Raw genomic sequence first — 14391 nt, forward strand, 5'->3', positions numbered from 1 at the left:
TTATGAACCACTTTCATAAAGGAAAGAGTTTAGTTAAACACACATTAAAATATAGAAATTATCTTTAATTATACATTGTTAAATTATGTGTGTTATGATTTACGTTTTATTATTAGCGTTTGATTACTTAATTGTTAAAGATAATGTCGAGACGATATTTAATTGATTAGATAAAATTATATGTGTCTACTTCGTTTGGTTAGCCTCGTAACAGACTATTTAATTAATGTAATAAATCAGTTTTATAAACATACAATATATGTGAACTTTGATATAGTGTATGTCTAATACAATAAATCCTTTTCTGAGATGTACAAACTAAATTATTAAGTTACTCATGTCACACACACATAATAATGTTTATTTATTGATATTTACCACATCATACATAATAATATATTTACGGTATATGTTACAAGAAATAGGAATGTTACAAAATTATTTTTAGTTTATTTGTTAGTTAATGTCCTAAGAATAAGGATTAATAATTACAGAACAAAACCAACAACCTATACTAATAATTTTCTACTATTTTAATTATATATACACAGTACACACACACAAACAATTTAACATCTTTAACCTTCACGGGTAAAGCATCTTCGAGCTTTTTCCAACTTCCATAGTTTTCTTGCTCCATTCACCTTTTTTTCTTCTTCCCCTTGGCCCTTTCCATATAGTTGTGTTTAAAGTTCACCTTTTATCTGTGTATCTGGCTATTACTGCTGTTTTACTATGAGCACAGGATATTGAGTTTAATAATATTTAATTTGTTCAATGGTTCACAGGTGGCGTGGAGAGCAATAATAATTTGTCCGGTACAATTGATGATCATTCGAGCACATCGAATTCACCACAGTATCAGGTATCAGGTTTGCATAAGGGATTTAGTTATATAATTGTTTCTGGATTAAAATTTATCAAAATTGCTTCAATGGTTTGGGTGTGAAAAAAAATATTCTGTGTCCTACTGTTTCATTTTTTTATAGTGGCTAAACGGGCCAAAGGCTCATATGATGTTGAGTGAGACCGCCGCCCATGGTCACTCAAAGCCAGAGGGCTCGCGAGTGAGTTGCCGGCGTTTTAGGAATTGGTATGCACTATTCTTGTGCAGAGTCAAAGTATTGGTTATAGCCAAATGGGTACTGATGAACTGACAGCACCCATGGGCATTCACATCAGGGCTCCCCCATGTTTCCCCCCGATATTTATCTTACATATTATGTATCTTTTATTTCTATACATAGAATTTGAGACATAGAAATAGTCCCTGGACACAATGGCAGGGAATTAGAGTATTATTAATAAAAAAAATACTGTTGTACGCAGATTGTTTAATATGTTTTTAATATATAAAAGTGGCCTTTAATAATTTTGATCGATAAATTTTTTATAAAGCTGTCTATCGCTAGGCACACTGATACATCGTGTGGCTTTTAATCCACCTTTCGTAATAAAAATAATAAAAAATATGTAAATTCGATAGTTGCCCGTCATCACCTTGAAAGATGAAGGCCTAGTTCACACCTAGCCTTTTAAATATTATATGTTTATTTTCAGTCTCCCCCCGCCGCGCCGTTACCAGCCCCAGTGTATCCAGTTTACCCTCCCCCCCACACGGAGTTACCCTTCCCCCCTCATAGGGATCCACGTGAGTATCCTATATATATGTATGGCACTAATGAAATTGTATGTACGTGTACTGTGATAGAAAGAGACGTACTGTCTCTACGTACATTTATTATAACTAAGTACGTAGACACAGTCTACGTATAATACGTAGAGACAGAACGTCTCTTTCTATCACAGTATACGTACATACAATTTCACAGAAAGGGACGAAGATACTTTAATTTTTTTAAAGCCATTTCTTTTATAAGAACTTTGACAGCGCAATGTAAAAGTAAATTTGGTTTTAGTTCATGAAATTTCTTGCAAAGTATGGCTAAAACGTGAAAAATCTTGAGTTATTCACTTAGTACTTTACCGCCTTTGTAAGAACGCAAGAACGCTTTGTAAGACTGTCTCAATATCAGCGTTACAATCTCAAGATATTAGAAGAGGTTCCCAAAAGTACGTTATATAAGTCCCTGGACACTATGGCAGGGGAGTAGAGTGAAAATAAAAAAAAAAAAAAAAAAAAAAAAAAAACAGAAACAGACTAAAAAAAAAATTCCTTTTATACGGTACTAGGAGAAGCGACAGACCTCCTACGTACACGTCCTAAATAAAATGTATTCTCGAATCCACTTGCATAAATGTCATCGAAGTCAGCGTCCAATACACAGAAAATTTGTATAAAAATGACCTATTTATTTCAGCGTCTCTAGTAGTCCAAGGTTCGACGCCAATAAGTCAAATCGGCGCCGGATTGATCTCAAATGATTCATTTACTGGTGAGTTACCGAAGACAGTTATTAATTGAATATAGAAATAACTTTATTATACATAATAATATAAGTTTAGTTAAAAATATAGTGTCCAAATCCACATCGTAACGAAGAAAATTCAAAAAATTGACGGCGAGTGTCAGGCACAGAAGGCTTAACATTGAGAAGAAATATTACAAAAACAAAGGCAGAAATCAGTCTCCAAAGACAAAAAATATTAATGAATATTAACATTGAAGGTGATTGGGTTCTTAAAGGCAAGGTGTTTTTATAGAGTGGGCGACTACCTAGATCATAGGTTTGAAATTAACCTGGGGAACATCACTTCAGATGTTATTAAATACAAGAAAAATAAGCCTAACGTTTAAATCGTTGTATTTTTTGGATAGGAATTTTTACAAATATTGGTGTATAACTAGCTCTACGCTGTCATTTTTCTAAATGTGTTTTTCTAAATGTGGGATTTGATAACCAGTCTTGTTATTCAATAGATCAAATAAATAAAATATAAGATGACATTTGCATGCCTATTCATATGTGGCGGATTTTTGTAATTTATATAACTAATTGTAAGACTAATTCTAGCAAATAAATGATTTGAATTTTGAATTTGAATTTATCAATTAATAATTCCAGGTGCAAACTCAAACAACTCGTGCTCGTCCGTGTCGGGCTCTCCCCCACCCGAGGAGGAGGGGGAGGAAGGGGGCAAGAGGGGGGTGCTCCCCAGGCATGCCACGCAGGTTATGCGCGCTTGGCTGTTTCAACACCTTGTGGTATATACATTCCTTGTGTACAATTGCGTACCTATACTCCGACTTTTTATTCCGTAGAATTCTGTCATTTCATAAATGTTGCTAAGTAAGTTCTCTACCGAAAAAGGGACAAATTTGACCCTTTTGAGGCTTACAAAAAAGTAAACATCTAAATATTTAAATAAAATAACAAATATTTCAATATCACGAACAATATATTATAAAATTAACTGTAATACTATATTTTCTTTAGCTGGCATTACTGATTATTAATTCCAGATTAATTAAACCTTTTTAATAAAATAAGATGTTATCTTAACTTGTGTGTTTTTACTGTTTTAATGAAAGAAACGTAATTATCACTCGCCGTAAAACCACGGAGAGTTTTTACGGCGACTTTCACTAACAAATAAAATGTATGTAGACTCAAATGTTCGGACTCGTATTGATATTGAAAAATTTGCCCGGCCAAAAAGGTTTGTAATCTCTGACATGTCAAAAAATGATAGCTGTCAGAATTCTATGAATTCAGTTTTGAATGCGACATCTAGAGATAAACACCGAGATAAAGCGCGAATAAAGTACTAGGTGAATTGTAATTAAGTGATTAATCTGATTAGTGACATTGTTTTTGTCGTGTGTGTAATTAGTGTATTTTAGCGATAAATTCCAGTTAATTTGTGTTTATAAATTACGGCATTTTCTTAGCGATTCCCTAGCTGGTAACAATATCTTTGTTGTATATATATTTTTTTCTGTTTGCAGCATCCGTACCCAACCGAAGAAGAGAAGCGTACGTTGGCTGCCCAAACGCGGCTCACGCTGTTACAAGTTAACAATTGGTTCATCAACGCGCGTCGACGTATACTGCAACCCATGTTGGACTGTTCCGATAAACCAGGTGATTTTTGTTAATTTTGGAAGTGAACTTCTTTAGGTGCACGAGGGTATAGTCCCCGGCACGTTAGTTGGCAAGGTTTTGGCGTAGTGGGGGCAAGTTCGCGCATCGTACACTTAGTGGAACAAAAACTGTTCACTTTTATTGATTGTCATTATGGTTATTGCCATCATTTATTTTTAATCTTGTATATAAACAAAGCAGAGAAATTCGTGACATTTATTAGGTGTTATAAATAAAACATAATATGCATTTTTTAATTAAGTAAAAAAAATATTATTATTAAAAATTATTTTAATAATATATAATTAGTATTTTAATTAAATTTTTCTGGCATGTCTGCGTAAAACGGTATTTGGTCCTGGCATTGTAATAAACGTTACAAAAACTAAATTTAAAACAACAACAATTAACAAAATCAAAACTTAATTTAAAACTGAACTCGTACCAAAAAGTCAACAAAAATGGTACAACTTTCGTGCCGGCAAGTGTAATCGAAATGTAAACGCGGTGCGGGAGGCAAGGGTCGACTAACGCACCAATAGCGCGCTGTGATCGGCGCTACGTCATACCCCGCGTCCCGCTTCACCACCAAAGAGACCTAAAAAACGACTTCTGCGCATCTAACGACTCTTGCCAAGTTACCTGCCGAAAATTATAAAATTTTTACGGAACGTCACGAAGATGTGCAGCGTTTTTGTCGAAGAAAAGGGAGAAGCGATTGAGACCGATAGAGAGAGAGAGTGAGATAGGGAGATCGAGAAACTTCTGCCTTGGCCCCTGTGGTGGGGTCTCTCTGCATCTCCTACCGCCTTTACCATGGAGTGTTCAGAGAGTTGTTCGGACTAATACCTGCAGCTGAGTGTCATTATCGGACGTCAAGGCAGAATACAAAATACCATCCATGTCGCTTTGTCTTCAGTCGGTCTACCAGCTCAAGTATATCCGAACCAATTCGACTTTGGGTTCTTCAAGAAAGGAGCATAACATTTCTTAAAAGGCCTGTAACGCACTCACGCGAGCCTTCTGGCAATGTGATCATGGGCGGCGGTATCACTTAACATCAGGTGAGTTTGCCTCCTATTATAAAAAAAACTTTGTAAATATTCGCTGTAAACTGCTGTTTTTATGATAGAAGTCTATATGTCAAACCAATATTCAAGAGACTATAGACTTCAAGAAGTGTTCTAACGCGATAACATATTTCTCTTTAATAAACAATTGTATGTCTGTTTGCAGGTGGTAAAAAAAGCAAAAACGGCTCGTCGATAAGCAAAAGGTATTGGCCAGATGCGCTCACAAATCCACAGTTCACTGCTGGTTAGTACATTTGTATGTTATAATTTATATATGACTCACATCTCTGAGGTCGTAGGTTCGATCCCTGGCTGTGCACCAATGGACTTTCTGTCTATGTGCGCATTTAACATTTGCTCGAACGGTGAAGGAAAACATCGTGAGAAAACCGACATGTCTTAGACCCAAAAAGTCGACGATGTGTGTCAGGCACCGGAGGCTGATCACCTACTTGCCTATTAGATTTAAAAAATGTTCATGAAACAGATTCAGGAATTTGAGGCCTAGACCTAAAAATGTAACGCCACTGATTTATATAATTATTAATTAAAATGTGATCACAGTAGTGATATTATGAATTTTATTTTTATGTCGGCATTATCGGTATTGGCTTAGTACTCTAATAGTGTATGTATTTTGTGAATAAATAAATTATAATTCTGAAATTTAGTTGAATTTCTGTTCTTATATACGTGTTTACTTTGTAAAGAAAAAATATCATTAATCACATTATAATTAAATTAATAATAAATAATTTTTACTGATTTAAAACAAAATGTTAAATTATAGTAATTTTTTTCTTGTTATACCATATCCTAACTCTGTTCAGAACCGTTGTCTGGAACTTCACTGGTATAGGCCTCATCCAGCTTCCAAATTTCTCTATCATGGATTCATCTCTCCATTCTTTTTCTGCTAAGGCTTCGATGTCTTCCATCTAGCTTTTACTCCAGTCCATCTTTTATATGTGCTTGCTAAATACCTCGCCTATTTACAAAGTAGTAGATTTTTAGGGAAATAGAACAGAAATATATGTAGGTATATTTTGTATTGTTTCCAGGTCTCCTCTCATCATCAGAGGATGAAGAGCAGGAAGGTGATCAGTCTGGTGATGAGCAGGAGCCGGTGAACGAACAGACTAATGAACATTATCCGCCATTACAGCAGACTATGCACTAAGGTAAGCTTACTTTTAATTAGACAACTTTTTGTCTCTCTCTCGCTCTCTCAGGCCCTCTCTCTCATACACTCTGTTCACCCAAGTATTAAATCAGCCACTGAGCCTCACTATTTTTAAATTAATACTCACTTTGTTAGTTAAATTAGAACGACTTTATTGAATTTGGCAATATTGTAAGTTAAATTTTACAAAATAAAACCTAACTTCAGAACAGAAAAACCTAAACTAATTTTCCAAAAAATAACGGCTTATTAATGTAACTGAATGTATAATTCATAAAATACTATCACATTTATTTTAATTAAAGAAATCTTTCGTCTCTTTCTATCAAGGTATTTAGGCTGTAATAGAAAGAGACGTAATAGTAGTAGGAATTTAGTTTTAATAAACATTAAATAACATTTGCTTTTTTTTTCAGGGCAATAAATGACAGTGAACGTCAAAAAAGACATACTGTGTATACCATAGATTATAAGTTAGAACCATGTATACGTACGCCATACCTCACTATTTTAATATGTTTGTATGTACTTATATTTTAAATGGACGTTTTAAAACATTTGAGGCTAGCTACAAAGTGTTATTGTCACGAGTTTTGATAAAATTAGATTTTGTGGTGTTAACGGAAAAAATCGGTTTCAAAACTGCGTAAATTAAAATGTCCATTTAACCGTTGATTATTTTAATCAGTTATATGGCAACACCAGACACTTGGCATTCATCCTCTTCACTTCACTCAGTCATAAATCACAATTTGTATGCAAATGACACATTACATTGAACAAGGAAACGATTATATTTGTAAATTGTCAACGGAAAAGTCTTAGTCACCCATTTTTTTTATTTATTTTTTATTAATTTATTTATTAGCCAGTCACCCATTTAATAGCTGGTGTTGCCATGCAAAATACACCCAGTGTTTCATTGCGTTGATTCAATCATGCTTTGTATCATGTATCGTCAATTTTTACACCGGTTGTGAGTAATAGTTTTAGTTTTCTTCCACGATTTCGACTGAAACATGTAATAGTGATAAATTATATTTTTTACCACAGAACTAGACAATACCGTCCATAGACAAATCGTATTTATTTGTACAAATAAGTTTTTATATACTCATAATTCTTTTTAGTTACGAGCCATACTAGGATATACGAGTAATTATACGAAATGCAAATGTATACCCATTAAACTGTATACGTTAAAATATCGACAAAATTTTAAATTTAGAATTAAATTTTAAAGTCATGACAGTATTCGATAGGTTATCAACGTAGGCATAGAGGATAGAATGACACAAAATTCGAAATTCGAAATTCAAAATCAATATCAAAGGTATATTTAGTAGGTACGATAAATATTTTGAAGAAAGGGTTCTACTTAGCTGTACTGATCACTTAAAGAATGTGACTAATCTGCCAACCATTTTAAATCGGAACGATATTTTTCTTTAATATTATTTTTGTAATATAGTTAATTCTGACTAGTCCAGTGTTTTCAAACCTTATTCATTCTAAAATTCTTATGCAAGTTTTATATTAAAAAAATGAATTTTTTACTTAAGAAATTTAAATAAGGAATTAGGAAGAAATCTCTAGGAAATTGTTAGCGAAAGTGATTTTTTAAAACATACAACAAACATTATTTTAGTGAAATCCTTGCGCTAGATAGTTTACAGAGATGTTTTATTAAGTTCCAATTTGGTTAGCTTCAGTCTTGAGTCCACTTTGTGTTATATTCAGCTGATTTTGATTGCCCCACGTTGGGAAACACTGATCTAGTCCAATGATCTACCCTCTTTTAAACAATTATCTCACAGAGACTTGACAATGTCATAATACTATTCTCTATTTCCATGTTCAACAAAACAGCGATTTCAAGTATTTTAGAATATAATTAAAATTATAAATAGGACCGCGTCGCGAAATTTTAATACTGTGGTTGAAGCAATAATTTTTTTCAATGCCACATATGTATACGGAATTAGTTATCTTCAATAAGCTTTGATCTTCCATTATTTTAAAAATTAGCGTAAGAGAGATATTTTGTTATATGATTAGAGCGTTCGCATATTTGCAACCCGCTGTTTGTACGAATACAACTAAACTACACACATCTCACTGATGTCTCTTTTTAATACAGGATAAATACGATTTGACAGAAAGAGACAAATATAGGTGTATAAGAACCGTATTACGCCTTGACCACCCTAAAATTACTAGGCCCTGAGTCTACTGTTTTAATTGACTATTTACACAAAACATCCACTGGCTGCCACACAATAATATCTAACTTAATAAAAGTGGTTTAGTAATTATTAAATTTGTTTAATTACGAATACTAATCGAGTCACTCAGTCCTGTACATGTTATATTTGCGTACAATTTAAATAGTAAACTCTGGGCTTCAGGTAAATCTTTTAAAAGATATTGTTTTAAAAAATGGGTTTTAAATCGAAAAAAATTAAGGTGATATTTGGGTTCGTGTACACGTGTACGCATTGCGTACTTAGTAACGTATACGCTCGTCTGCAAGGCTAGAACATTAGGTGATGAGTTTTATATTAAAAAACGAGCGGTTATCGTCAAAGTTATAAATATGCGAACGTTTGCTTATTGGAATTGGTTAAACGTGATTTAAGCTGTGACTCTTTTTAGTGTGTAAGCTTAACTGACATTTGTACTAAATTAAAGTCTTATGCTGAGTTGTGAGGGAATAAAAAACGGATAAAAAAAGTGGGTTCTATGTACGGGAGATGAGAAAAATATCATGGTGAATGCAGATGCCTGAAGCTTCGTTTAAGTTTGAAGCTTTCATGTGCAATGACTTTTCGGTGCCATTTCTTTTGCAATTGTTTTCGTTATATTCTTTGATGCGTTTTGTAAATATAAATTTGTCTAAATTATTCTTGAATGTTATTAATACATTCAAACGTATTATTTGTCTTAAAATGTTAGGATGATTTATATACCTTAGATATAGAGAAGGCACCATAGACTGTGTATAGTTTGACGTATACACACAAATTTACGCACGTAAATGAGACTTAGAAACGCTATTTTTCCTAAGTATCCAGTATCATAGCCGAGAGCATGTTTGAAATAAATTAAAGTTTATGTTCTATTGCTTGAAGTATTTTGTTGCAGATTAAGTTAAAAAACGGTTGTCTGTAAAGTTTACGGACGATAGTTTAACGTGACAACGTCATAACAAAACTTTGATGAAATGCTATATACTTATATGAAAAATTTAATCATTTTATTGTATTATCACTATTTTGTATGATACATGCATAAGCCAATCGTGTGGAAGAGAGATAGATGCGGCGTACGCGTACAATGAACGTAACGGGACAATGAGTCTTTCGTGCGTACAGTCGGCGTTCATCTATTGTCACATACGTTGTCACGTCAAAAAGTCATCGAATTCAAACGTCATCATCATATAATGCCTCAATAATCTTCTCTATGTCTGTGGTCTATGCTATTAAACCACAGGTTATTGTTTAAAAATCTTAGATGATAATGTAATCTGTTATACGAAACAACGGATATACGTAAAAAATTGTGAGATAAAATTTTTTATAAACTTTTAATTCGATTGTACCTATCTATAGTATATATAAAAAATGTATTTTTAAACTATTTTAATCAATAATGTTTTATTCTAAGAAAAGTCCGATCTAGTATACTGTAGGTTAATGCTTCTTTAGACATTTTATAGTTTTTTCAAACTTTAACAACTTTTGTATAACATGTAAAAAGTTTTCTTTAAACCATTTAAAAGTTTTTTTTTTAGTTTCAATCGAGTTGTTATAAGTTTGATTAAACTAAATTAGGCTCAGTGATATTTATAGGTGAATCATAATACTATCAGATATCGATTATTTAAAATGCTAATTTTATTTGTAGTTGGTTTTTTAATGAAATATATCTTCTGACAATACGAAGTTGAATTAAAAAAATAAGTTGCAAGTCATTTCGATTCCCGTCGAAACAATAACTTTTTCGGGTACCGAGTAAAAGTAAAAGCAATAAAAACAATTTATAATCAATCAATATTTGTATAGTATTGTGATTGTCTATGGCTAGAGTAAAAGTTGATTAATGTATAAATATCGCATAATGTTTTACTAGTCAATAACGCTATGTACTTTTGTACTTCTATGAAATGCCTAAATTGTAAGATTTGTCAGAATTGCCGATGAAAATGTCGTTAATAATTTAAAAATTACACCAATTTTGACAAATCCTATGTACTGTACAGTTTGCTGAAAATATAATCGTTTTCGCATGCCTACTCGTTTTTTATTATTTACCTACATTCTTGGCCCAAAAAGAACACATTGTCTATGATACGCTGGCTTATCTGTGCCTTCTACTATGGATAACTGACACTATTAAAGCAAGTATATGAATGTTATAAAATATTTATAAAAAAAAATCAAATTCTATACTAATATATATTTTTAACAACGCTAAAGTATAGATTCTCTCTCTCCAGTCGATAGCTTTTCTAACCATGTGATCAGCAAGGAAACCTCTCAATCTATTTCCACTGGTTTCTGTCCAACAGCAGAAAGACACTGTATAGTTTTGCGGCCAAGTCATCGTTGGCCTTCCGAAATAAGTTATAATTCGCTTTCGGCATATGTTGAGTCCGTTTATTTTTTCACCTATTTTAGTGGGTGCGTTGCCGGCCTATAAATAGGTACGTATACGGACTTATATAATATATATGATATATTGGTGTGCTTATCAGTCCACGGTATAGATTACTAGTCTAAAACCAAGAATTAATTGTAAATAAAAAACAAATTCCACTGAATATTTTATTATAAACGAAGTTGGATACAAAAGTGTAAATTATTTACAATATTAGTCCTTACGCCCATCCGATAAAGTTCATAATGGAATGTATTACTAAGTCTTCGGCTTTAAAGCTAATTAAAATTGAGCTTCGTTTCAATATTACATACAACCATTCAACACACATTCATTGAGCAATTTGTGACAACAGTGGTTGATTCATCAATCGTTTAAGAAATCGATATCAATAAATTATATAGAATTTTCACCCCACGGTTTAGATCCCGATTTGAATACTGGGAAAGCGTCGTATCGAAACAGAACACAGTTCGCTGCTAATGAAGATTATAACGAGAATTGAAAATATGTATTTGGTGATCAATTATATCTACGATTTATTGGAAACATAAATAATCATATGGTGATAACATAACCATAGATTATGAATAGATTCTGTATTAATTTTTTTATTGAATAATTTCTTCATCATACGATGTTTTCTTGTTTGATAAATCAACCATTATTCGAAAATATAGAAAATAATTATAACAAGACAAGATATGAGATTCGTGTGCATAGAATAGTTTAAAAGCATGACATGACATGGTTTATATAATTCCTCTAAAATACTAACTGGAATACACTGGAAATTTCAAAGGCTTGGACGATTATTCAAGGAGGCAAGAATTATTTAATTCTTAAAACAAATAGACAATTTTCCACAGATTATCTTCGCCTTTGAAATTGGCGGGAATTTAAAAGCACTTCCAAATTATCTTTCTGTGGTCTACTTTTACGATCTCTTACAATGCCTTACATTATTTACTAACTACATAATTCCAAAATAAAATTCTTATATTAATCATTCGGTATATTATTTAGGTAACATTTAATTAATGTGTTAAGGGAAAAACTAATAAAATTACATTTCCTTTCTTAAAATTAATTTATTAGTTTTGCCCCTCCACTATAATACGTATTAAAAGATAAAATTCAATGTCCCAAAATATTTAAATAAAATTTCATTTATGGTAACAATTAATGGCAATTAAATTGCATATCATTTCTAATCCCATATCGTATATATTAAACAGTTAAGTACAATAGGTATATAATCTTCCTTATACCGTGGGCACAGACATTATGTTCTAGAACTAGACATCCATCACCAAAATTTTTAAGTTGGTAACCCTGCAATGCTAATTTTTGCGTGGTAAATTGATTACTTACCTGTTTTACTAGATATGAACCAAATTATCTTACTCATAGTAGATCCTCATTTACTAAGACAGAGAATCAGAGCTTAATGTTTATTTTCACGGTGCAGCGTTACCACAATACTTAAATATGTACAGGACTAGTATAAAATAACTATTCCTTCTAAAAATAATTTGGATTTTTAATGTTGGTAACATCACAGGAAATTCTGTTACAGATAATATTTTACACCTAGGTATATGTATATAATTGTCAAACTTTGAATGTAAAATTACGATTGAATCCCAAATTATAATTTAAAGTTTGGCAATTATTAAACTTTTGTACATACAAAGTTATTGTCACATTATTATTTTAAGAGCTTTGTTTGGACCGACCGTTATAGTTCTTAATATGAGAAACAATAAGAGCAAGGAAATTGTTTATTTTAAAGTTAAAAATGTTAATAAAAGAAAATGATTTCACCTACGCTGTAGTACAAAAATTTTATGTTCGCCCCTTAAACCAATATTTTCCAAGGATAATTTTCAGCAAAGGATTTCCATTCCAAAATTCTTAACATTGCTAATTGAACTCAACCATATTTCAAATAACGCAAAGGTGGTGTTTTGACTTTGACAAATGGTTAGTTTAACAGACTGTCGAAGGGATTTTCAAAATAAATAATTGAAATAAGTATCAAAGGTTGTCTTTTAAGGCACTGAGTTTAATATACTATATAGAAAAGGCCATTTACAAACTATTAACTAATCTAAGGCCAGACTACTATTGAGCAAGCTATATTAAAAACTAGTCGATTCCTTTAAAATCGGAATCTGTTCAGTCAGTGAGGTAACTCACTTTTCCCGCTTTTTATTCGCCACTGAGTTAAGTTCAGTTTTTAAGTATTCCATGGAGTGTCATTATTGTGTTACTATCAGCAAAAAATTAATATAAAAAATTGTTTCACTAATAAGAAATTAAAATTTAAACAAATGAAAGCTCTATTGCTTTGTGAGATTATTCGTAATAATACAAGAATAATGATACATCTTAGGGTCAACTTTAGACTCGAGACTTAGCTAATTATCAGATTTAATACATTTCTGACATACGGCAATCATACTTAGTGTTAAAACACAACTGGAATTTACCTATAAGTCGACGTTTTTCAAGTTAATTGTCTTTAAAAGAAAAATTATCAAGGAAACTGATATAATCTGAGACCAAAACTGCTACTGGATTCTCATACAAAAAACATTACATCTAAATCTTTGTTTGAAACACCATAACAACTAAGATGAACTACGACAAAACGTCCTTTTCCTCAATAAATAAGTTTGTTCATCAACAAAATCCTCTAAACTCCTCACTCAGTGGCCCAAAAGCGACCTCACTTCAAGCTCTCCGGTATTTTAAAAACACTATATCGCCTATGTTCAGATAAAATAAATGTATTATCTGCGTGTATTAACGACTCCCGCTCGGCCTCACTAAAATTACTCTTAACAAAATCCCTATTCAATATGCTCTTCAACTCATCTAAACTCTGACTTAAATTTTCCGATTTATCAATGTAAGTTAACTCTTGTAGCGTCTCTTCACCGCTACTAGTTGTTGAAGTTGATTTTCGTAAGGGTTGATATGACGTTTCCTTGTGATTTAGTAGTTTTGATCCGTGAGTGATCAAAGTTGAACCGCGGCGAAGAGTTTCGCGCCCAAGTTCGACTATTTCAATCGAGTTTTGGCCTATTACGAACTTTTTGTAGGCTTTTATAAATACGTAGATTATGAGAAGGATTCCGCATATGATTAAAGAGTAGGACAAGATGGCGGCGAAGACTGGTCCAAATGCAGTGGCGAGGAATATCAGACGCCATATTGGTGTTGTTACTTCTTCGATTCCCTGAAAAGTATGTTTCAAATTAAAAAGTAGTTCCAGCTAGATCATCAGTTACAGCCTCTTATTATTTAATAGACAACTGGGTATGTTTTTTTTATAAAAAAATACTTGTTTATATTAATTTTGTTCGTGGTATGTCAAGTAATAATTATACTATGTATTTAATGATATGTTATATTGTGT

The 14391-nt window shown here is 32.2% G+C and overlaps 2 protein-coding genes across 2 annotated transcripts in view; one reads left to right on the top strand and one right to left on the bottom strand.

Moving 5' to 3' along the window:
• The window catches only part of LOC111000281 (homeobox protein PKNOX2-like), a 33213-nt gene extending 22614 nt beyond the window's left edge, over window positions 1–10599 (top strand). The window contains exons 5-12 of the mRNA XM_022269668.2: window positions 789–865; window positions 1561–1651; window positions 2322–2396; window positions 3027–3166; window positions 3911–4046; window positions 5283–5363; window positions 6181–6300; window positions 6719–10599. Coding sequence (XP_022125360.2) covers window positions 789–865; window positions 1561–1651; window positions 2322–2396; window positions 3027–3166; window positions 3911–4046; window positions 5283–5363; window positions 6181–6299 — 719 coding nt within the window. The 3' untranslated portion in view covers window position 6300; window positions 6719–10599. The remainder of the gene's footprint in view (window positions 1–788; window positions 866–1560; window positions 1652–2321; window positions 2397–3026; window positions 3167–3910; window positions 4047–5282; window positions 5364–6180; window positions 6301–6718) is intronic.
• A 524-nt stretch (window positions 10600–11123) lies between these two features.
• LOC111000287 (scavenger receptor class B member 1) overlaps window positions 11124–14391 on the bottom strand; it is a 74195-nt gene continuing 70927 nt past the window's right edge. Inside the window, exon 13 of the mRNA XM_045631291.1 lies at window positions 11124–14211. Coding sequence (XP_045487247.1) covers window positions 13699–14211 — 513 coding nt within the window. The 3' untranslated portion in view covers window positions 11124–13698. The remainder of the gene's footprint in view (window positions 14212–14391) is intronic.

Source organism: Pieris rapae, chromosome 15, assembly GCF_905147795.1.
Source record: "Pieris rapae chromosome 15, ilPieRapa1.1, whole genome shotgun sequence".
In the NCBI taxonomy this organism is placed as follows: domain Eukaryota; kingdom Metazoa; phylum Arthropoda; class Insecta; order Lepidoptera; family Pieridae; genus Pieris; species Pieris rapae.